Source organism: Athene noctua, chromosome 1 (genome assembly GCF_965140245.1).
Source record: "Athene noctua chromosome 1, bAthNoc1.hap1.1, whole genome shotgun sequence".
In the NCBI taxonomy this organism is placed as follows: Eukaryota; Metazoa; Chordata; class Aves; order Strigiformes; family Strigidae; genus Athene; species Athene noctua.
In genome coordinates this window covers 111,486,917-111,509,177 of record NC_134037.1, presented here as the reverse complement: position 1 = coordinate 111,509,177, position 22,261 = coordinate 111,486,917, and the positions used below count along the sequence as shown (strand labels likewise).

General features: G+C 45.0%; 1 protein-coding gene across 1 annotated transcript; it reads left to right on the top strand.

Moving 5' to 3' along the window:
* Positions 1-3,063: 3,063 nt before the first annotated feature.
* Positions 3,064-22,261, top strand: KCNK12 (potassium two pore domain channel subfamily K member 12). The gene is made up of 2 exons (XM_074926534.1): positions 3,064-3,415; positions 21,366-22,261. The coding sequence occupies exons 1-2, from the start codon at positions 3,064-3,066 to the stop codon at positions 22,259-22,261; spliced, it is 1,248 nt and encodes a 415-aa protein (XP_074782635.1).

Genomic DNA, 22,261 nt, shown 5'->3' with positions numbered 1-22,261 from the left:
ATTTCCCCAAACAAAATCTTGTATCTGCATCAGACTAACCAAAACCATGACCTTCCTTTAAGCCAAAATCCTGTAGCTGTGGGAGGATTTGTATCCAGCTAATGGAGTTTTGGCAAGAGTTAGTTACTTTGGAAAGGCCCATACATTTTCAGCAAGACTTTAATGAAAATAAATAGATGGACATTTCTTTTTTTTCCCCTCTAGCTTTATAACAAAAAAAAAAAAAAAAAAAGGAGCATTTTTGCAAAACGGTGACAAATTTTCAAGACTGCAAGTAAAAAAAAACTTAGTGAAATGAGTTGTCAAAACATTTTGAAAATCTGTCAACAGCTCTAATTCTTAGAAACCATGATTCGGTGATGCTTGAAATATTGTCTTGTCCATGCTGAAGCAGCTAAATAACATTCCTTGCTGCTTCAGCTTAGCTTTTTTTCTTTGTGGAAAGTTACTGGTATGCTTTCATATCTATTATGTGATTCTTCAAGCTAATCAGCATCCCACCAGCGTCATCCTTTCATAGGCAGGACATCTCCAGAAAGGTCACCGCTGACTCCAGAGTCTGTCGGCTTCTACTGCTTGGAAAAGATTCAGTCCTGTCACCCAAGGAAACAGCCATTTTTTCAGTCTCCATCTATGGCCCAACCATCATCCAAGGGGGAACAATGCATAGCACGGTGAGAATATGAATTACACAAACTTTTCTAACTGTCTTCCCACTAAAAACATCATTGGCCTTTCACAGTAGGCGAAATTGCTGAGCACTCCTGAGAATTGGACCCTCATTTTTTAATGTTTTCAACAGGAAAAAAAAAAAAAAAAAAAAAGGAACAATCTTATTTCCCCTGCAAACACAAAGATACCAGGGATCGAACCCCCAGTATCCATCTGCAGCAACATAAGTACTGTGTATTCAAGTAAATGGGCTTAGATTTACAGCATCTGACACAGTGGCTTGCATGTAATCATTCTTGGATTCCCGGAGTGGAAATTATTTCTAACTATAGCCACTGGGACTAAATGGTCTATGTCTGACCCATTACATTAAGCCCTTGGCTATCCATGGGAGACTTCCCACTTGTTTTGATGGGCTTTTGATTAGGTCTGATATACTTTTTTTTTTTTTTCTGTCCCTGAGATCTGGTCTTACTTCCCACACCTATTGGGTTTGTGATGTATTGGTTTAATTATTTTATTTTTATTTGGTTTTAGTATTTACTACTGACACTTTGAAATAGGAGCCACTTTTTTTCTTAAGGGTTGCATGTGGTATTGGTCGCCTTGAGAACAATAGAAGATCTGAAATCTTTGATACTTCTGGACACTTTCCTTCCACCTCTACTGAATAAAATGCTTAATCACAGAAGCAGTAATGGCAAAAAGCAAAGTTGAAACGTGTTAGTGGCTCTCAAGACTTTGTAAACGAAGTCGTTGCATTTTATCTGTGGTCTTTCTTAGGAAGCAGCGGTGCACACCCCAGCCATTTTCTTCACCTGGAGAGTATGAACAGTCTGTTAGGAAGGGAGGAAATTCTCCCGTTATGGATGTGGCCAGAAGATAACTGTCAGTAACATGAAATCTCAGGGCAGAGCAAAATCTCTCAGATCCAAAATAAGAAATAGATGTGTGAAGAACAGCTATGGAGAAGTCCCAGAAATGGTAAATATCAATTCGCTAAAAGGCAGCACATAGCTACCTAGAGGCAGCAAAGATTTTCTTGTATAAAAAATATAAAATCTATCTTAAAAAACCCCCCACAAAACCCAACCATAAACCAGGGAACAAACTCCCATCCAGGTGAGACTGACATTGGCAGTTGCAAACTGTGGGGACTATTTGCTCTTCCAAGCCCAGACCTTTCTCCTACACGTACTATTGTCCCCTGCACAGGTTTGCAGGACTGGCATCACTTCCATCCTCTTCGCAATACTTTATCAGTGCGAATTCTCTTTTTTTTAAAAAAAAACCACGAATGGTATTATTTACTACAAGTCTGTAAGACTGCAGTTCTTATTGCAGCCCAACGGATAAGAAAGGCTATAGTGTCTGTTCCGAGTGAACAGCAAAGAAAGAATCCTCTGGCGCTGGGGAAGAAAAAACCCACCACCTTTCAGACGCTAGCTAAGATTGAATGGGCATTTGGCACCGAACCCGAAATGTATCATTTTCTGGGATCCAACTTTGTGCAGCCCAGAAACTGGAGCCAGATGAGAAACAAAGATGCCTGCACCTAGAAATGTCTGCAATTAATTAATCAGTGTTCCACCGACCACCACCAACCCCCTGGAACCCAGCTCTCCCGGCACCGGGCGCAGAGAGCCGGTTTTAAAGCCGAAACACCTCCGCAAACGCGGCGCCCCGCACACATGACGGGGGGCAGCCGCCTCCGCCGTGTCCCCGCTCCTCGGGGGGGCCGGCGGCCGTCCGGTGCCGCGGTGCGGAGCCGAGACCCGGGGAGCCGAGACCCCGGGAAGGGCGGGCAGGGCCGGGCAGGGCACGGCGAGGCAGGGCAGGGCAGGGCCGCCCCGCCCCGCCCCGTCCCTCCCCCGGGCCGGGCGCGGCGGCACCCCGGGGGCGCGGCAGCGGCGGCGGCGGCGCCCCGGCCCGGGCGGGCGGGCGGCGGCGGCGGCGGCGGGGCCGGGGGCGCCTTCCCGCCGGGGATGCGGCTCCCCGGGGGCCGCGCCGCACGCTCCCGCCCTCCGCCCGCCGTCGACCGGGCGCCGCGCGGAGCCTCCGCCTCCGCCTCCCCGCGGCGGTCTCCCCCGCGGCGGGGCCGCCGCCGCCGCCGCCGCCGCCGCCGCCCCGCATGGCCAGAGCGAGCCGGCGGGGCCGCGCCGCAGCAGCCCCCGGGGCCGCGGGGCGTCGGGCTGAGGGCGGGCGGGCGAGGCCGGCGGCCCCGGGGCGCCGCCGCCAGCCGGGCGGGCAGCCCCGCCGGGGGATGACTCAGAGCCGCGGCCCCTGCAGCGAAGCCGCCGCCGCGCCGGGCTCCGCGCCGCGCCGCCCCATGCCCGCGCCCCGCGCTGGGGGCCGCCCGCCGCCCGCCGCGCCCGCCGCGCCGCGCACCGGATGATGCCCCCGCGGGGGGCGGCGGGCTCCTGCCGCCGGCGGCGCCTGGCGCCCCTCAACGAGGACAACGGGCGGTTCCTGCTGCTGGCCGCCCTCATCGCGGCGTACCTGAGCGCCGGCGCCACCGTCTTTTCGGCCCTCGAGAGCCCGTCGGAGGCGGCGGCGCAGCTCCGCTGGAACCGGACCCTCCACAACTTCAGCCGCATCTTCAACATCAGCCTGCCGGAGCTGCGCGCCTTCCTGCGGAGCTACGAGGCGGCCATGGCCGCGGGCATCCGCGTCGACGCCCTGCGGCCCCGCTGGGACTTCCCCGGCGCCTTCTACTTCGTGGGCACCGTCGTCTCCACCATAGGTGAGCGCCGCCCCGACGGCCTCGCCGCCGGGCCGCCCGCCCGGGGGATGCCGCGGCCCCGGGCCGGTCGTTATAGCGACCAAACTTTGGGGAGAGGCGCCGCCGCGTTGCCGTGGCAACCGGCCGCCCTGCAGCCTGCGGGGGGGGGGGGTGTGTGGGGGGTGTGCGCCTCGGGTTTGCTGCCCCCCTCACCTCCCGCCCCGGGGGGGGGCGGCCCCGCCGCTCGCCCTGCGGCCGCGCCCGGCCCGGCGCAGGCAGCCGGGGACCGGCGCTGGGCTCCGCCCGGCAGCGCTCCGGGGGCCGCGGGGGCCGCGGGCCCGCTGACCGTCGCGGCGGCCGGTGGCCCAGGCCGGCGGCGGCGGGAGCCCCGTTCCTCCCCAGCAAACTTTCGGGGCCGGCTGTGCGGCTGCACGGTTGGGCTTCAGCCGGCCCGGGGGAGCCGGCGGGGCGGATCGCCCCCCGAGCAGCCCTGCCCGCGCCCCTGCCCGCGGCGGGATGCGCCTGACGGCCGGGTGGCTCGTTACCGGGAGAGACGGCGCGGGGGCCGATAGGCAGCGGGCTGCTGAAGATGCTGAGCGGTAGCCAGGCTTTCGCGGTGCCTGACCGCTAAACTTGATACTGGTTTTAACTGGTGGAAGAGTTAAGATGCGTGTGTGAATAAAGACATGAGGTGCGCGAAGCCGTGTGCCTTCTACCTGTACCATAACGTACGTTCTCACTACGTCGCTGGCTCCAGCTGCCTGCAGTTATTCATACGCGTACCATAGGTGTTTAGGAAGAGCAGCACTTGATGAGCAAACGGTGAGTTTTGGGGGGAGGAATTTTTTTTACTCTAAAACTACAGTTTTTTACTCTTAAAAATTTTTCACTCTCCGCGCACCATTGAGAACTGTCGTGTGGGAGATTTAAGTGAACTAAAGCTGTGCCTATCTGCTGCTCTCAAAGTCTTGCTTTAGAAATCCTGCCCCTGCGGACACAAGATCTTACCGATTTTCTCTCTCTGCCAGTTTTTTAAGTTTTGTAACAAGCCGGTTGTCTTGGGGCTTCTGAGCACAAATGTCATGTTTTCCCTTTATTAGAGAGGAAGAAATGCACAGCTCATTATTGCGCTTACATTCATTAGGTTTGGAAAATGTTTTATCAATAGTGACTAATCTGCATAATAGAGTCGTGATGGTGACTACAGCAATGTTGTCAAGTACTGTTACTTTGTCCATTGAACAGTTCAGTTAACTTTTACTTTTCAAGTACATTTGATAGTCCAGTCATTAAAACACCATTTTAATTAAGCGTTAGGCCTTCTTCATCACAGGAGCATATGTTTTTAAGAAATCATTATGACTGACCTGAATGGACAGACAAAAAAAGTCAGTGTATTAACAAACCCACTCTTTCCTTATACCTGCTGTAGCAAACAGAAATTATCAGGTGATGTGTAAATGCAGATTAATTCACTTCTCCACCAACCCTGGCTTCTCCTCTCTGTGGTTATTGAAATGTAAAATGTTTCCACTTCACTTGCAAACGTTTGTTTGCATCTCCACTGTATTTGTTCCTGGGCGGAGGGAGTGAGATACTCAGTGGAGTTTTTTGGCAATTTTGACAGGTGCAAACCAAGGCTGAACCAAGAATTGTGTTTCTCATATTCCTGTAGTGCAACCCAGGGCACCACTCTCTCTTTATAGCCAATAATGTCTGCATCTCCCACATGCGAGATGGAGGCTGAAGATTGTTTCGCCCCGAGCTACAACTGGCTGGATTCTGCCAGACGTTCCCCTGAGTAGTACCTTCTGTTGGCTTACTACCTGCTAGTACTTACTCCTGGATTACATGAAGTACTTTGTGTGTGTTAAGCAAGCCTGCTGTAGAGCAAGGTCTTGCTCTGAGTGAGGAGATGCAGCAGAAGGTGGCTCGAAGTGAACCTGAGTTGTGCCTGTGGGCACCACGAAGGCCACAGCAGAATGGCTGTGCTGGGGGTGCCGAGCTGCACGGCCCCGGCAGGAGTCGTGTCTCCTGGAGTACCGGCATCCCTAGGCTGTAGCACCCCATCCTGGCATAGCTTTTACCAGCTACGTGTACAGCTCCTGCAGATAAAGAGGAATGCTCCCCCCACCTCAGTGCTTCTTGCTTGCCTCTTCAAGATGCTGCAGCTTGTAGAGGGGCAAAGCCCATGGTGAGCTCAGCTGCTTCTCCGTGGGCAAGGCTTCTTCTGCTGCACAGTTTTATTCAGGTATTATTGGTGGCTGTGTTTGCCCAGCAAAAGCAAAAAACCCCAGTGATTTACCTAGTTGTCCTGCTGGACCCAAAAGCCGTACTCTTAATGAAACATACACAAAGCTGTCTCACTCACAGTCACAGCATGGGAGAAACCAAATGTTAGGCGTCAAAAATGTCACCTGGGGGAGCAATTCCAGAGCCCTTCTTTCATGGTCCCTTTGTTCCCTCCCAGGCAGCTCATTTATGTACCTACCTACCTGGAGTACCTTTGATTCCACTCTCGGCTCACATACCATATTGTCCTGGTTCAGAGCAATTTCACTTGCCTTCACGTCACACTTAATTGACAAGGAGAATGCTGTTTTTACTCAACCACGCCAAGAGCTACCAGACATCTAGAGTCAAAACAGCTTGCCTTCCTCAACAACTTTGGCAGTTACATGTGTCAAAGCAACTTTATTACTCCAGCTAAATACAATTCTATCCTAGCGACGCATCGGAAAGCTTTCTTACTCACTGCCTAACAAACAGTAAGTAGGTGCCATGTCTGTCAAGGGTAAATCCCCCACAGGTTACTCAGCCTCTTCTCTGTAGAGGATTCCATCTTACAGAAAACGCGCTGGGTCTTTTCAAGTCGTCACTCTACTCTCACTGGTTTTAATAAAACTACTAAATCCTTCATATGTAGGCACCGAAATACAGTCACCCGGGGAGAGGGCTGCAAGTTTTTCTGGGGTTTGTGTAAAATGAACAGAGGGAGGGAGATGGACACAAGGGTTAGGCACAGTCGGGCTTGGTGAAAACTGCTCCATCCACCCTCCTTAAGCAGGGCCTTAGCAGAGCTGAGCAGCTCCTCTTTGTTAGGGGCTTTGTCTGCTGTACTTTCCCGGCTGCAGTTCTGCATCTTCCTAATTACACAGGGATGTAATCAAACCCTCTGGGTGAGAAACACGTTATTGGGGTCTTTAAGAAATGGGAGAGAGTCGAAATGACATGTTAAGTCTAATCTTAAAGCATTTTCCTGAATAGCCCACAAAGCGAGTGGCTTACAGTCCATAAAACAGTCTCTTGATAGCACTCTGGGCATTCATTTTTTTTTATTGCATTGTTTGCGGTTGAATAATGAAACGCTGAGTCTATTTTTCATTAGTCACACAGCAGTTTTCAGAGCTATGTAAGGAAATTATTCAGTTTAATTTCTGATTGTTTGCTGTCAGTCTACACCATTTATTCAGTCATCATTTTGCACTCCAAAAGGTACTTTTTTGTAGGCACTTATTATTGTTCGTATTTCTTTAAGGAGCATCTAGGTGAAATTTACTCTTGATTCATGGGTCTAACTGGCAGTAGACTTTGTTTTTCAGTTGAGTTCCTTCCTTCCCCAAATGCAAATCACAAATAGTTTCAGCACTTTGTTCAAGACTGAAAGCAAAGCATAACTCAGACCAGTTTTTTTCCTGGTAAAATGTTGCAGAGTACAGCATTATCAGTCATAGCTTTCCCCATATTCTAGTAGCACAGAGTCATTGTGCCTAGCACATAAGGCATCTCTGGGATGCCCGAAGCTCTGGTTTTCTGACTCAGTCCATGAGTCTAGACTTCGTACCCAGGTATTTTTCCTACATTAAATGTTAGAATAAACATTAGGTGCCTATCTAGTAAAACATATTGAGACATTGATTTACTAGATTTGGATTTTAAGCTTCTTACGTGTAAGTACATGTTTCAAAAATCAAGTGATACAATTGCTTTATAGAAATCCATACCAGAGGTTAAAAAAAGAGGTCAAAAGAAGTACTTCAGTATGTAAAAGTGATTTTTCAACATAATATTTTTAAAAAGCACCCTTACTTTGGGTGGACTGTGTTGGGATGGGACGTGTCTGGTTTACTTACAGGTGCTTGAGAAGGGCCCCTGGGAAGAAAAGGTGCAAAGATCTTCCCTCTGTACAGCAGTGCGAGGGTTACAGGTGTTTAGGGCACAGTGTATAAGTGTGAGCAGGACTGGTCATCATTTCCTTATCCCTGACTATCCTCTTAAATGTCTCAATATTCGTGTGGGCTGGCAGTACCACCCGAAGAGATGGGGCATGCTCTGCTCTTATCTCAAAGAGATAAGGCACAGCCCTGCTGTGAGGTGAGAGATGGGACTTTGAAAACACATGAAGAACGGCGACATAGTGAGAGACATAAGGTTTGGTATTTTCTGCCAGCTAACTAGTTCCTGGTCACTGCTTTCTCCTTGCGTGGGATGTCGCCTGGGTTAGACACTCTCTGGGTCCTCTATAGGGTCCCAGCACACCCAGCACATCATTTCTGCTTGTGCTCCACAACCTAGCCACCATAACCACTCATTCTAAAATATCCTCTGGCTCTGTGTCGTAGTCTTTTGAGGAAATCTGGAGGGCCAGATGTGCCGAAGGCAATAATTCAGTGGAAGTGATGTGCAAAAGACCGTTGGACAGCTCAGCAAGTGCATGGTCAGATGTTGGACTGCACTGCTGGAAGCCAGAGAGTGAGCCTGCCGAGAGCAGGCTCTTCACATGGTAATTTGGCAAGAAATTCCACAAATAAAGGAGATGGTCTGAAGGCTTTGGGGGGGGAAATGTATTTGTCCTGTCTTCTTCAGTGTTGTATTTCACAATATGAATATTTGCTGGAGCTGGGGAAGGTTCTGGCTCTCTGCTCTCCATGAATGCAATTTCACTGTCTATATGGCCAACACAAACCAAAGGGTTACAGTCAAACCAGAGTGTGCATCTGATCAGCATCAGGATTATGCTTTCTCAGGGCTCTGCAATTCTCTGAAGCTTGTACCAGCAGCTTTTGCAGAGGGTTCAAATTAGGGGACAGTTACCTCCTTTCTTGAAGTTAAGAAATAACCAAACTAAATGAGAAAGCAGTTGGAAGACCAACCAGTATTACTAAACTGCAGTGTCAGATTATTTGTCTTTGCCGTCCTGTATGCAGTCTGCAGCCAGCATGGGGGCATGTTTCAGCTTGGTGCTGCGCCCAGATCTGATTCCTTAGGTGTGTGTGATGTTTTGATCACTGTGCTGGTGGATTTCCGAAAGCTATTTTCTCACTTGAGTAGTCTCGATAAAGAATGGAGAGCAAGAGGCTCAGAGATCAGCAGGTCAGTGGTCAGCATATATCTGTGGAGAGAAGGGATCCTACAGTGGTTTTCCTCAGATGAAGACCTGGCACCATAGCAATGTTTTCTACTTGCCATAGCTGCACATATTAACTTCTTTGTGTACCACTGATTGGAATTTCCTAAATGTTTGGGCATAGGTTGTGTTCTCTGAGCAGAAAAGTAATCTAAATCACACCTTGTTTTGTAGTTGAGAGCAACTACAGGATGCTTTACTTGGAGTACATCCATGTAATTACTCAGGTGACTTGAGGTGGCCCCACTGAAGGGTTGCGATGAAATAATTTTGGTCCTACATTTGTTGGTTTTCTATTCTAGAAGGTGGGAGAGAAGAACCCCAGTGCTTTAAATAAAGCCCTTTTAAAAAGAAAAAAGTTTTCTGAAAATAATATTTTAATCAGTCCAGTGCTGTTTAGGGTTTACCTACCGCTATAGGGTTATAGTAGACCCAGAAAATGAAGGTATTACTGTGTTTCAGTCATCTAAACTGCGTGATTTCTAAGAACACATCATCTCAGATTACTTAATCTAAGAATTTCAGAGGTTTCTTAAATATTAAACCCTAGTTATGAAACCAAATGTTTCAAAACACTAACATCAGCACAAAGGAGATCTAATTGTTGTTTTACGGCTGGAGGAGTTAAGTCGAGGACAACAGAATTGCACTTGTTTTTGCTGTGGCTGTGGAGTTTGGAGTGCTCATCTGGAGCACTGAAACCTGGCATCGCTGAACTGAATGTCAAGCACCACAGCATCTCAGAGCAGTCACCCATAGAACAAAGCCCATCTATAACATCAGGGAATAAAGAATTTGCCCAGCATCACATGACATGGTCCCACGTCTCAGAAGTCAGGGGAAGTTTTATATTGACTTACTGTTCAGGTTTGAAACAAAGACAAACTGGAGTTTGTAATCAAGGATTCTCCATTTTTGCAGCCTTCAGGGTCCCTCTTAACTCGAGTAACTGAAGCAGCAATGCCTACTTAGTGGGTATGTACCTCCCGCTTAGAATGACATCCAGTTTGGTCTTCAGCAATAGTCCTGCTGGGCAGCAAATACCCATGTTTCAGTTCCCCATGCATTTACAAGAGCTTGGAGATGTGATTGCAAACCAAACACTGGTGGACCAGAATACCACTGTGACAGCTCTCCATCTGTGAGGGTGACACACGTGTCTCCAGCCAGTCGGTCTTTATTACTAAGCATCCTCCCCGTAAACCAGTTATCACCCCTGCAATAGCAGTGAGAGATCATAATTACCGGGCTTACCAGCTGCCCTGTTTGCTGCAGGCTCGTAAATCCACATCCTACCTGAAATCCTGTGTTCCCATGGAGCCTGGCCAGTCCCTAGCCTCTGCCCTCCCCCTTTGCTCTCCTGGGGATATTCCCCCTTTCCTTCTCTTACAGTTTATCTAATGCTCCCTGGCCACCTGCCTTTCCTGGGCACTCTTAATTTCTCCAGATTCTGCTGCGTGCCTCCCAATTAGCATGCCCTCCTCCACTGATGGTTTGTTTGCTTGGTTAAATTTTGAATAATTGTTTGATGTCTTTGCAGTCTTTCAAGTTAATAACTGCCAGAGAAGTAAAAAGTAAAGCTTTACAGTTTCTTTCTGTTCATCATCGCACCTGTCCCTCTTCCCTGGTGTTAATCCTGCTATTGACCCTCATTTCTTTTTTTCAGTCTAACTATTTCTTACTTCTCCAATAGTCTTCAATTTGACACGGATCTTACATAATACTTCATCATTTTTTCTCACTTCTAGTGATTGGTCATCTTTGTAAGCACACCATCTTGCTTCTGTGCAAACTTTAATTGCTCTTCATGGTGGAGAGAGGAGGAAAACAATTTATAGGATAGATCTCTTGGCAGTTAACTTAATGTAACAATATCCACTCGTGGTGCTGTGCTGGAAAATACAACATCATTTATTTTATTTTAATGAATGCAGTATTACCTTACCTTTGCGGCTGTTGAAGTCAATCAGAATTTACTACTCTTGCCATAGTAGCATCAGGGTTAGAACAACAGAAAAACAACTTGGAACATTTCATCTACAATTTTTGTTGTGAAGACAGCTTCCCATTGTGGAAACATAGCCTGTACCCATATGCGTCTTGCTTACCTTTATCAAGATGAACAGTTTGCATAGTGTGTCAGCACCAAGTGCATATCTGAGTGCATTTTGGGAGAAGATGGGTAAGGACAAAAATTAGGGTTCTTAATGGTGAACATTTGAAAAATGAAAGTCCTCCTGATCGTATTAAATCTCAGAAGTGATAATAAAACCTGTTGTGACACTTAAGTAACAAACAGAATTATAATGTAAGGGGCAATTGCATAGCCATCCAGACAAATCAAATATGTTTAATTTTAATTCTCCTCAGTAGCCTGCTTCTGCTGAAGTCAGTAATAGACCAGTCTACAGAGCTTTAGAAAATCCCATGTTACTCATTTTATTGGCACGCTAGGTTTATAAAACGAATGTAGGTCTGATGTTGCCAGCACTTGCCGTTACTTAAGTAACACATCTCGCTGAGCTCAGTGGGGCTGTTGTTTGCAATGGGAGGTAACACCTAGCTATAGACATCAGAAGGTTTCAATGCAATCTCTCTTGAATCAAATGAGAAGTAGAATGAAAATCAAATCTAATTGCATTTGATGAGGCAAAGCATTAGCAGCCTTTTCAAGTAATTAAAACTTTGGTGTGGAATAAGATAAGAAATTGAACAATTTGATGTTAACGTATGGGATTACTTCTATGGGTGAGACACTGCTATTGTCTAAAAAACCATAGTAACTGCTCCTTACTATTTGAAGAAAAAAGCATTAATACCTTGATAACAGTTGTAGCCTCACAGTGATTCCTCATTGAATTTTAACCTTTTTGAGCTTGTACCACTGCAGCTTCTTCCCCTTTATTGCTAAATGTTCATGTTCATTCCCAAGTGTTACGCAGGCAAATTTAATCACGGCAGAAACAGCAACTAGGGGGAATTTGCCCATGTTAGAATTGGGTGAGAAACTAATTAAGTAAATTTCAACGAAAAAGAAGACCGGATAAAATCCTTTTGGTTGTTCATTATTGAATATTCCTTCATCTCTTTGCTCAGACTAAGTATTGTGCAAGCAGTAGATCTCCTGAGGATAAACAAATAATATAGTCTCATCCGTGCTCAATGTGGATGGAGTCAAGTCTACTTTAAACCCTTTGGGGCTGGAAATGACTGTGGTATAAAGATCTTAAATCCAAATCGTGATTTTAATGAGAGGGACAGAAAGAAACTGTTTGATAAAATTATGTCCATTTACAAAAACTGCTACTGGCAGCAGTGTGAGGACCAGGAAAATCTCAGATAAAATCAGAAGCTCAAAATGACCTTGATAAAGTGGCAAAGTTTTTCAGTATCATTAAATTTAAAAGTAGTCAAGGGAAATGAATACTAAGGAAGGAAGAGTTAAACGCAGAAGTAGAAAATGAGAAATAACTGGTTAGTCAGCAGTCATGTCACCCTCTATTTCTATTACAGTTACTTAAAATTAGGTCTTTGTGCTTTTGTGAATGAATTAGAAGAGCTGCCCAAGCAAAAAGATACTTGATAATTTGCTGCTTTGCTTTCAGCTGGAACTTCTTGAAATAAGGGACTCATGAAGGCATACTTAAACCATTAAGAAGTTGAGGTTTATCGGAGTTTGTTCATTAAATTGTGACTGTAGACATTTGTACAGAGATTTGGGAAAAAAATGGCCAAATGGTAGAAGAGATGTTTGTATGTTTAGTGTCTTTTTATCCTACAGGTCCATCTTTATAGGCTAACTCTTTGTAAAGCAGAAGAGCTGAGACAGCTATCAAGAAATACATGTTCTCTGAATACCGAGCTCCACAAAAACCAGTGGCAGCAGAAAAATATGCTGCAAGTCTATTGTTTAATCCAGTCAAAAGATAAGTCAGTGATTTAACCATTTGACAGCCTTTCCCATCTGTAAGGCTTAGAAAGCCCAGAAGCGACATCTTGTTTTGTCAGACTTGCCATGTGGGGAAGTATGACATATGCCCAGGTTCATTTGTGAAATTCAGATAACTCTATTTCTTAGCCTGAAAGGAGAAGTATTGTGAGATGTACTGGCACTGGAGTGGCAGTACACATGCAGGTATTCTTTTGAAGCCCATAATGTCTCAAGAATATAACAAAATTTGGATGCTATTATTCTTTTTTCCTTGCAGTTCAGAAAAAAAAATAAATGTTGCACAACCATGGGTCTACTCAGGCATCTGAAATGCGACTGCAAGTTTCAATAAACAGCAAAAGCAGGTGTGAACGCTAATGTTTGAAACACTCCATTTGAAATGACAGGGCATAAGCTTTTTCCTGTTAGGGTGTTGCTTAGATACACAATTATCCACATAAAAAAACAATCTCAAAACCACAGGAAAATAAGAGTGGAAGCAGTTTTAAAGGATGAAAAATTAAGATTGTAAGAGAAATCAACTTTTGAAAGCACTGTTCACATGGAATCATATCATCAGCTACATGAAGACTGTAGGAAGGAAAGCCATAGGAGGTGGCAGTGTATGACTTCAGATGTTGAACTCATCTCAGGAGAGAGAAGGAATTGGCCACTCTTTGGGGTCCATGAGCTATACCTTCATGTATCTCTGTAGCTACTGAAAGGGACTTTGTGTATTTCTTGGTTATCATGCTTTTGTTTTCTGCAGATTTTTGAAAATACTTACTCTAAATTCAAAGATGTTTCCTCTGTCTGATAGTGTCTCTGAAACTTCTGTGTTTTAGCTGAGGCAGTGCAGTAGGCCAAGGCAGATGCTTCTGCACGCAACCTGGAACGTGAGCAGGGGTTTGGTATGGCCTCAACTGCTGTTAATGCAAGATTTTGAAGACTCTTAGCCTCTAGTGTAAAGAAGAGTTCTGCCACAGTAATATAACTTACTTAAACAACTGAGGACATGTGGGCTTAATTTTTCCATTATTAACGCTACCGCCATTTCAGAAAGGATTATAGCAAAATGGTTTCCCCCAGCTGTTAGGATAAGGAAAGAAAACAAACCAGAGGTAGGACCCTGCAGTCATCAGGTGTGGAGACAGCCACGAGATGTAGCTCTGGACTAGCTTACGTCAATTCACAAGGGGACAGTCTGCAACCAAAAGAAAGAGCATCTGCTTTCATCCCCTTTTTCTGGAAGTCTTCCTTTGTGAGGTGGTTTAGCACTAATTTAGCCAACACTAACCCATATTCTTTCTATTTTAACAAGCCATTAGAGCACCCCAGCTGTGCCAAGGGATTGAGTAAATGACAAAACAAGAGGGGGTTTAGTATCATCTTGCTTAAGATTTGCCCAAGAAAGGTAGCATAAAATGAAGAAAATAGTTTCAGTCTTGATTTTTATGACTTTAAACCACAGTCTGGCCCCAAGAGTTTAGCAGAGAAGATGATTGTATTATTTATAAGAGCAATAAAACCTGAAGCATTGGAAGAGTTTATTTATGAACAATATGTTAATAGGGAAGGAAGATCGTCGTGCCACAGGACACATCCTTCCCTTTACAGTTGAGAGTCAGCAAGAACAATGCCAGCTTGTAGGTCCTGACTTTCTTTTTCTTTGTACAGTTTGCATTCGTTCTCTTCTGATTTTCATCCTTCTCTGAGCTTCATTCTCCTGATTAGAAACTGTGTTCTGGATTAACCAGAAAACCCAAACATAAGCTTGCCAAAGATACCGAGCCTCAAGCCTGTGACGCTCCCTATGTGTTCCCTCTACGGGGGGGCTGCTTAGAAAGACTTTGGACCAGAGCTGCTGCACAGCTGGTGATGCTGGTGGCTTGGCACAAGTCCATCCCGTTTGCTTGTACAAGGTGCATAGAGGAACAGCCAGCTCCAGCCAGGGTACCATAAAACATGATTTACAGACACTTCTACTTCTTCCTTGGCTTGGTTCTGCGCCAGAGCAGCTTGCCCAGACCAGATGATCAGCCTCCTTCTGTATTTATTGGGCTATGTCTCTCTGATAATGGCATTTAGTAGTGAGTAGTGTTCAGTTAGTCTTTGGTGTGCACCTTCTTCTCAGGCTGTACACAGAAAGGGCAACAGGCAGTATAACTCAGAAAAAGAGCTTGTCTTCTGGTAAATGAATAGAGCAAGAGTACTACTGCTGCCTAGTAAAGCTGAAGCCCCAGCACTTTGCTTTTTAAGGGTCATTTATTAAAAAGTTAGGCCACTTGAGCTGATAAATATGCCTGCTAAGAACTCACTAGAAATTGAAGATCTTTCCTGGAAAGCTCAATTAGAAGGTGTCAGCATAGAAAAATGCACTTGGGAAACCTGCTGCGAGGAGGAGAAGGTAAGCATACACAAGCAGTGAGGTTTTGAAGAGGTTATTCCTCTCTCCTGGGGGATCTTAAGGGGTAGCCCTAATGCCTTAGACTCCTGTCAGAGTGATAACGAGGTTTCTGAGAAGAAGCCTCACCCTTATGCCTTTCAGGTCCAGCATATCCTTCACCCAGCATATCACCTTCACATATTTACATTGTTCCAGCTTTGTCACATAGGACACCTTCTCCGTAGGGCATGGGGTCCCCTCCTCACCCGCCTGCTGACGTGGACAGGTATCAGCCACACATGGCAGCACCTGCACATGCAAATACTCTGCATCCAGGGTCAGGCTTCATATTCCCATCTTTAGGGGATTTCACAGGACAGAGGTTTCCTTGCAGTTTCTTAGCCACTGACTGTCTGACCTGTCCCCTTTCTAGCAGAGGAGATCCTTCACCACCTTCTGCCCTCCACAATTTCCTCTCCAGAGCTCTGGAGTCTCCTCTTCAGTCCCAGGATCACAGCCACCACTGCCTCGGATTGCCTCCACAACCACCTCTCCATCACACTGCTCCCTGCTGCGGGTGCCTCTTGCCCTGTTCCTTTGGGGCAGCCCCTCACGACACATCCTATTGCTCTCTCGGGGTGCCTGTGGGAGTGCAAACACCTCGCCCACAAGCAGAAATCACAGGTTGCCAGAGGAGCTGGGGAGTCCCAGCATCCCTGCCCTGGTGGAGCTGCCCCACCACCTCCTAGCCCTGGACACAAGGTGCTGCTGCCCAGACCTGTCTCTCATCCTCACCTGAGTCACGAGTGGGCATACTTTATCATTCACCTCTACAGAAAAACACTGTTACCTCTCAGTCTCTTTCTATACCCTTCACATGGACCTGTTAACTAACAACTATTTATTAGCTTTACCTTTTAGTTACTCTATGTCATGCTTGCCAGTTTAATCACTTTTTTTTTCAAGGAAGCTTAGATTATTTTAGGCTGACAATTCCATTAACTCTTTTAAAAAGCAGTGTACTTTAAAAAGGATTTAAAATGTGGCCATGACCTTTTAGGCTGAGATTTAAATCACAGCCAGCAGAGAAATGCTGAGGATGATCAATTCTGTTGTTCCCTGATGTTATGCGTAGCAGCGTTTTGGATAACCAATAACCTGATCACAGTTGTGTGTAAACAGAATAAAATTGGTACTGTGGAAAGCCTCTAATAATTGCCTGCAGCTCCTTGAAACTCCTTAATGTTCAATTAATCATCTCCTCGCTCTGTTCTGCCAGCGTGGCTCCTTTTGAGTAGCAGTTGTCTCAAACACCTGACTCACATTTCAGTGGTGGAGATGTAACAAGGAGCAAAAGTGGTGACCTGGGTTGTTTTCAACTATGTTCACAGAGCTTATCATGGTTGCTCTTTCATGTCACAGAATAGACTGGGCATCTTTTCCTACAGTCTCTGATGGATTGGGTGCATGTATGCACATTTTAATGTACTGAACAGTCATAGGAGTTAGGAAAAAAAAAGACCTGGTTTAGCCCACCCCGGTTCACAAAGCAAATTTACAGGACTTCTATTTACTGTAGGCTTTGGGGAGAACAAGTCCATGTTAGAAGAATGTTGTTAAAATAACAACAAAGCTAGGAAATGCTAGAAACAGCCTGCTTATTCAACTTGAAGTGGTGTATATATTACCAAGGATAGATGGATGGATGGATGGATGGATGGATGGATGGATGGATAGGTAGGTAGATAGATAGATAGATAGATAGATAGATAGATAGATAGATAGATAGATGGGTAGGTTATGGGAGTTAGTCCTTGGTTGCATAGTCACTCAGTATTTTCTCTGTGGGCTGTCTGCTCCAGTACATGGGTCACCAAGGACTGCAAGCTTGTCTGTGATACAGGTTAGGCCAGCCCTAAAAACTGCAGTGGTTATCTCATGTGTTCAGATGTAGCATAGATCTAACTTGAAGTGTCTTAATGCACAGAGTGCTGGACAGACTGCTGGACAGACCGCCACTATTCAGGAGCTCTGTTTCCACATAGTAATCTAAATAAAATCAAATGCAAATGCGATTGTACAGCAATTTTGATATTAAAGGCTCTTGTAATGGAAAAGCTCTAAAAAAATTTACAGTTTGAGCCCAAAGGGGGGGGGGGGGGGGGGGCAGTATTTTAATAAAGCAGGCTGAGAGATATGTTAAAGTGAAAGTAAGGTTTTAACTTGTAGTCCGAAAATGTAAAGCCAGGTGGAAAACCTGCCTTGTAGTGTTCTCACTCCTCGTGTAAAAGCACTGGATGCGGCAGAAGGTTCCCATCTGCGGCAGTTTTGTTGGCTCTGAGCTGTGACCCTGTATCCAAGGCAACTGTTTCTGGATGTTAGGTGGTAAGGAGCTATAGAATAAATGAGAGGTAGTTGTGAAATATACAGGTATGACTCTATCAGGGGCAATAATGATGAAATGCTAACAGGTGGAAAAGGGGTTGAAGGGAGCACTGGAACCCAAATACGGGATTCAGAATATGATGTTTTGTTCCTTGATGCAGTATACGTGTTAGTCAGTAAAGACCCGCCAAGACTGTTGGAAAGCCATGAAGTAAAGCAAGTGCAGAACAGACACAAACCAAAATTGGTTGCTCTTAGTTTATCTGTCTGTGTTCTGTAACCCCCATCTCCTGGGGACCAGTTCTGTAAGAGCTTAGTCTTTATGTTGCAAGAACTTCTTTCCCTCTGGAAGCAGCATTCTAGTTATAGGGGGTTTTATTTATTTCTGAGAAATCATTTGTTTAAAAAGTTATATTCAACAATTTTAATTTCTTTTGATCACTTTAAATATAAATGCATTATAGTTACATAATGGTATAGAGGTGATGCTACTCTCATGTTGTAAGTGCTGTTACACTACGGGATTTTAAATGATTGCTCAGCTGTGCTGACTAGTTGTATGAACCAAGTCCCATGGCAGGACACCTGCATAAGAAGAACTGAGGGGCTGGCTGAAAGAGGCAGGGACATATGATGCCATGGTAAAGGCTGGAAGACTGACTTGTGTTCAGTTCTCAAGGTGACCAAAACTTTCTTCCATCTCTGGGTAAAATCATCGTCACCGGAAAACTGTCATCTCCTTTAATCTCAAAATATAATAAGACAAGGTAACTGCCAAACCAACTGACCTGAGAGAAGAGCTCACAGGTAATAAAGCTGGTATTCCTTTTTGTCTTCTGGCATCAACCATCTCTTTTACCCATAAGAAAATGGGTAAAAGAAAAGAAAGCAGAAGCAAACAGGAAGCATATCACAAGTTTGTCCAGTTACGCTACCTCTTGAATCCATCACCATTTAAGTAAATTAAAAATGCAGATGAGCAGAATAGTAACCACAAAACCTGTTATGCAAGTCAGGATGGGGGACTCATTAATTGCCAGCACTTACCCATGAGATGCTGCTGAAGTACAAGTCTTATCTGAGAGTTTTATCAACTCATCTCTAATTCTGTTTGTTTGAGAAGAAGCTGAAATTAATCAAACAGCTGAAATTAAAGCTGCCGTAGAGCTTGTGTCTGAAGTAATGGGTCACAGTGGGGCAGAACTAGCATGAGAGAGGATGGCATATTGTGTCTGAGCCACACAGAATCAACCCCAAGGTACCTCTACAATATGTGTCGTGGCCATGAAAAATGCAAAGCACTGTTGTGCTTCTTTCTTTGTACTGTCTGAAAAGCACAGGCAGTTCTGGATGAATTTGTTTCATCCAGGCACCATGATGTACTTAGCCTTGAGCAGGGGCTGAGCTCAGAGATGTTGTACAGAACATGCCAGGACTAACCAACCCCTCATGGTCCAGGTGGTGCCAAAGGGACAAACACGGCTAATGAAGGAAGACCCGCATGAAGAGTACATCAGTGCACTTGTATGCACTAGCTGTTTACCTGAAATTACCATGTTTTCCTGGTCTTTTTGCCTGGTTTATGTGTTTCTTAGCACTCTTGTTGCTGTGATGGGTCCTTTCACCTTGCATAGCTACACAATAAGTTTTGGTAACATTATGCTTCAGAAAATCTTGCTTAAACAAATCAAAAATATAAAACTTCACCACCTCTCATGAATGATCACCAGAAAATACTAAAAAGCTTCAGCACATTTACAACTTGATCCAAGCTGTATTAATAAATGTATCTCGCCATATGTGTGACAATAAACCCATTTATTTTTATGGTGATGTTCACATGCTTGGTGTGAAGCACATGTTTAAATGCTTTGCTGACAAGGCATGGGCGAACAGATGCCTTCTCCATAGCTAGCTGGCCACGTATCCCTAGCTGGCAACCACAACAGGCTCCCCAGCTTCTTCTGGGGACCAGGCACTAGTGGATATTCATCATCAAATGAGAAGGCTCCCATGAGCAGCCAGCCCAGCCCAGGTAACAGTGTCACCCCACAGAGGAAGAGGAACTGAGAAGAGCTTCCCTGTCACCCACGTTAAGCCTGGGACCCCAAGGCAGTCTTTGTGAGATCTGCTCAAAGATGGTCTTTTAGCATGACAAAATGGAGAGACCGTGGGTCCAGAAAACAGAATTTAATGACCTCTTCAGTATTTTTTTAATTTTCTGATAATACTCTGCAAGTTTTCCCCTGTCTTTTACAGAAAAGACTGTTTCTACTGTGAAGATACTAATGATACAGTATAGTCTAAATTGCTGACACACAGATGTGTTCAAGCATGCCAAATCTTTTGTGAAAGTAGACCACCTCTTTCTTCATGCGCCTTCATGTCACTGAAAAGATATTTCCAAGTTTATTTGTCAGAAGCATTTACATTCTTTTATCAACAAATGCTAAGTTCTGTATCGTTGAAGTACAAAGGTGGCACAAATAAATTACTTAGAAAAGTACAGCCATTGCAAAAATCAATTTATAGATTTCAAGCAGCAATCTCAACTCATTTTACGTAGGGAATATTTTTCTGTTGCTGTTTAAAGGTGCATCATGGTAATAAAGTGGATTTACTTATTTCATTATGCTCTGTGCTAAAAGTACGTCATTTTTCTTTGCAACATTTCACTCATATGGTCTGATCTTGATGTTTACCTCCCCAAATATATTACTTGCTTAGCATTTTTGTGGAACAATAAGGTAAAGAAATTTCAGCATGTGGACTTTTGACAAACCATTCATTTAAATTATATGTGGTTATTTATTCATGGGACAAGAGTAGTCACCTCAATTCCATCAGAATATTTTTGACTGAACCACTGAGCATTTTTACTGGGAAGAATGGCAGAACAATGACAATACCTACAGAACTGAGCTTCAGAAGAATCTTCCTTAGCTAATATGTGAAATATATGCAGTTCTTTTTCATAAAATAACTTATCAGCAAATAACATGGAGCAAACTAACTGTATTTATTTGCATGCAAATTTAAGATCACTTTTGCTGTTATTTATCTATAGCTACATACAAGGCATTACTGCTTCTGTATAAAATTCTGTGTATGAGTAATGTGAAAAGACAATTCTGTAAAGAAAAGGTGAATTAATATTGCAGAGTTTGTGTGCCCTGATTTTTCTATTTAGCTGTGTGTCAGTGTTTTTCCCTGCTGTAATTTTCAGTCTGCAAGACCCTAGTGCTCCCAGTCTGCCAGGTGGCTTAAAACGGGGCTATGACTTTTCCTTCCTTCTTGGATTATGTCAGGTGGGCTAGTCACAGTTGTGATTTGGTTAAAACTTTAAAGTGCTGTTATTTTTAAAACAATATTCAGTCTTTGGGAGGTGGAGGTTTTTTTCCTGTTACACAGCCTGAAACCTTCCACCTTCTCAGCAGGAGTGGTATTATCAACCCTCGATAACAACAGTGTTATGCTGGGTTACAGCTTGTCAATAAAGAGCTTAAACTTTCCGTCAGGCCACGCTGGCTCACACGCATGGGAGCAGGGAATGCATCCACCTGTGTTTAGAGAGTGGTGTTTCTCTGTTAATACCATTTAGAGCATGGTGTTTTTCTGTTAATACCATCTTTCGTCTCTGCGAGGATGTTTTGCTCCCTCTTGAGTTTTGGTCAGCTCGTTGACCTTTCTGGTGCCTTCTTAATTCTTTACCAAACTCAGTTTCATGTTGGCCTAAGCTGACTTAGAGGTAGCACTCCTTCTTTTGTCCAGTGAGATGGCACCTTTGTTAAGTTACATGTGTCCTGATCTTATGCATGGAAAACCATGTCATTAACGATACTCATTTATCTCCACACTTTAGGTTTTGGGATGACAACACCAGCAACCGTGGCTGGAAAAGTGTTCCTCATCATTTATGGCCTTTTTGGGTGTGCTGGGACTATCCTTTTCTTCAACCTCTTCTTGGAGCGCATTATCTCTCTCCTGGCATTTATCATGAAGGCATGCCATGAGAGACAGCTGCGAAGAAGTGGTCTCCTACCTCCCAACTTCCGAAGGGGGCCAGCTGTGCCGGGGGTGGGCAACCTCGTGGGGTGGAAGCCATCTGTTTACCATGTGATGCTGATTCTGGGAATTTTTGCTATTACTCTTTCCTGCTGCGCCTCCGCGATGTACACAGCGGTGGAAGGATGGAACTACATTGACTCCTTGTACTATTGCTTTGTCACCTTCAGCACCATTGGCTTTGGAGATTTGGTAAGCAGCCAGAATGCTGCATACCAAAACCAGGGATTATACAGATTCGGAAACTTCATATTTATATTAATGGGGGTATGTTGCATATACTCTCTTTTTAATGTCATCTCAATCGTAATCAAGCAAGTTTTGAACTGGGTGTTGAAAAAATTCGAATGCAGATGTTGCCCAAAGTGCCATAAATCAAGTACCCGCCTTGGACGTCGCAATGCCATCACCCCAGGAGCTCGCCTACGTCGACATAATATCTCAGTGGACGCTGATGGACAATATGACAGCGACACCGAGGGGAGGAGGCTCTCTGGAGAGATGATCTCCATGAGGGAGCTGACAGCATCAAATAAAGTCTCCCTGGCCATTTTGCAAAAGCAGTTGTCTGAGACAGCCAATGGCTACCCAAGGAACGTTTGTATCAATACGAGACAAAATGGTTTCTCTGCAGGGGTGGGTGCTTTAGCCATCATGAACAACCGCTTGGCAGAAACAAGTGATTCTAGGTAG

What these genes read in the sequence shown, in the direction of transcription:
- KCNK12 (XM_074926534.1), top strand. Translation starts at nt 3,064, where the DNA reads ATGATGCCCCCGCGGGGGGCGGCGGGCTCCTGCCGCCGGCGGCGCCTG. An exon ending in CACCGTCGTCTCCACCATAG is followed by an intron (nt 3,416 to 21,365) that starts GTGAGCGCCGCC and finishes TCCACACTTTAG; the next exon opens with GTTTTGGGATGACAACACCA.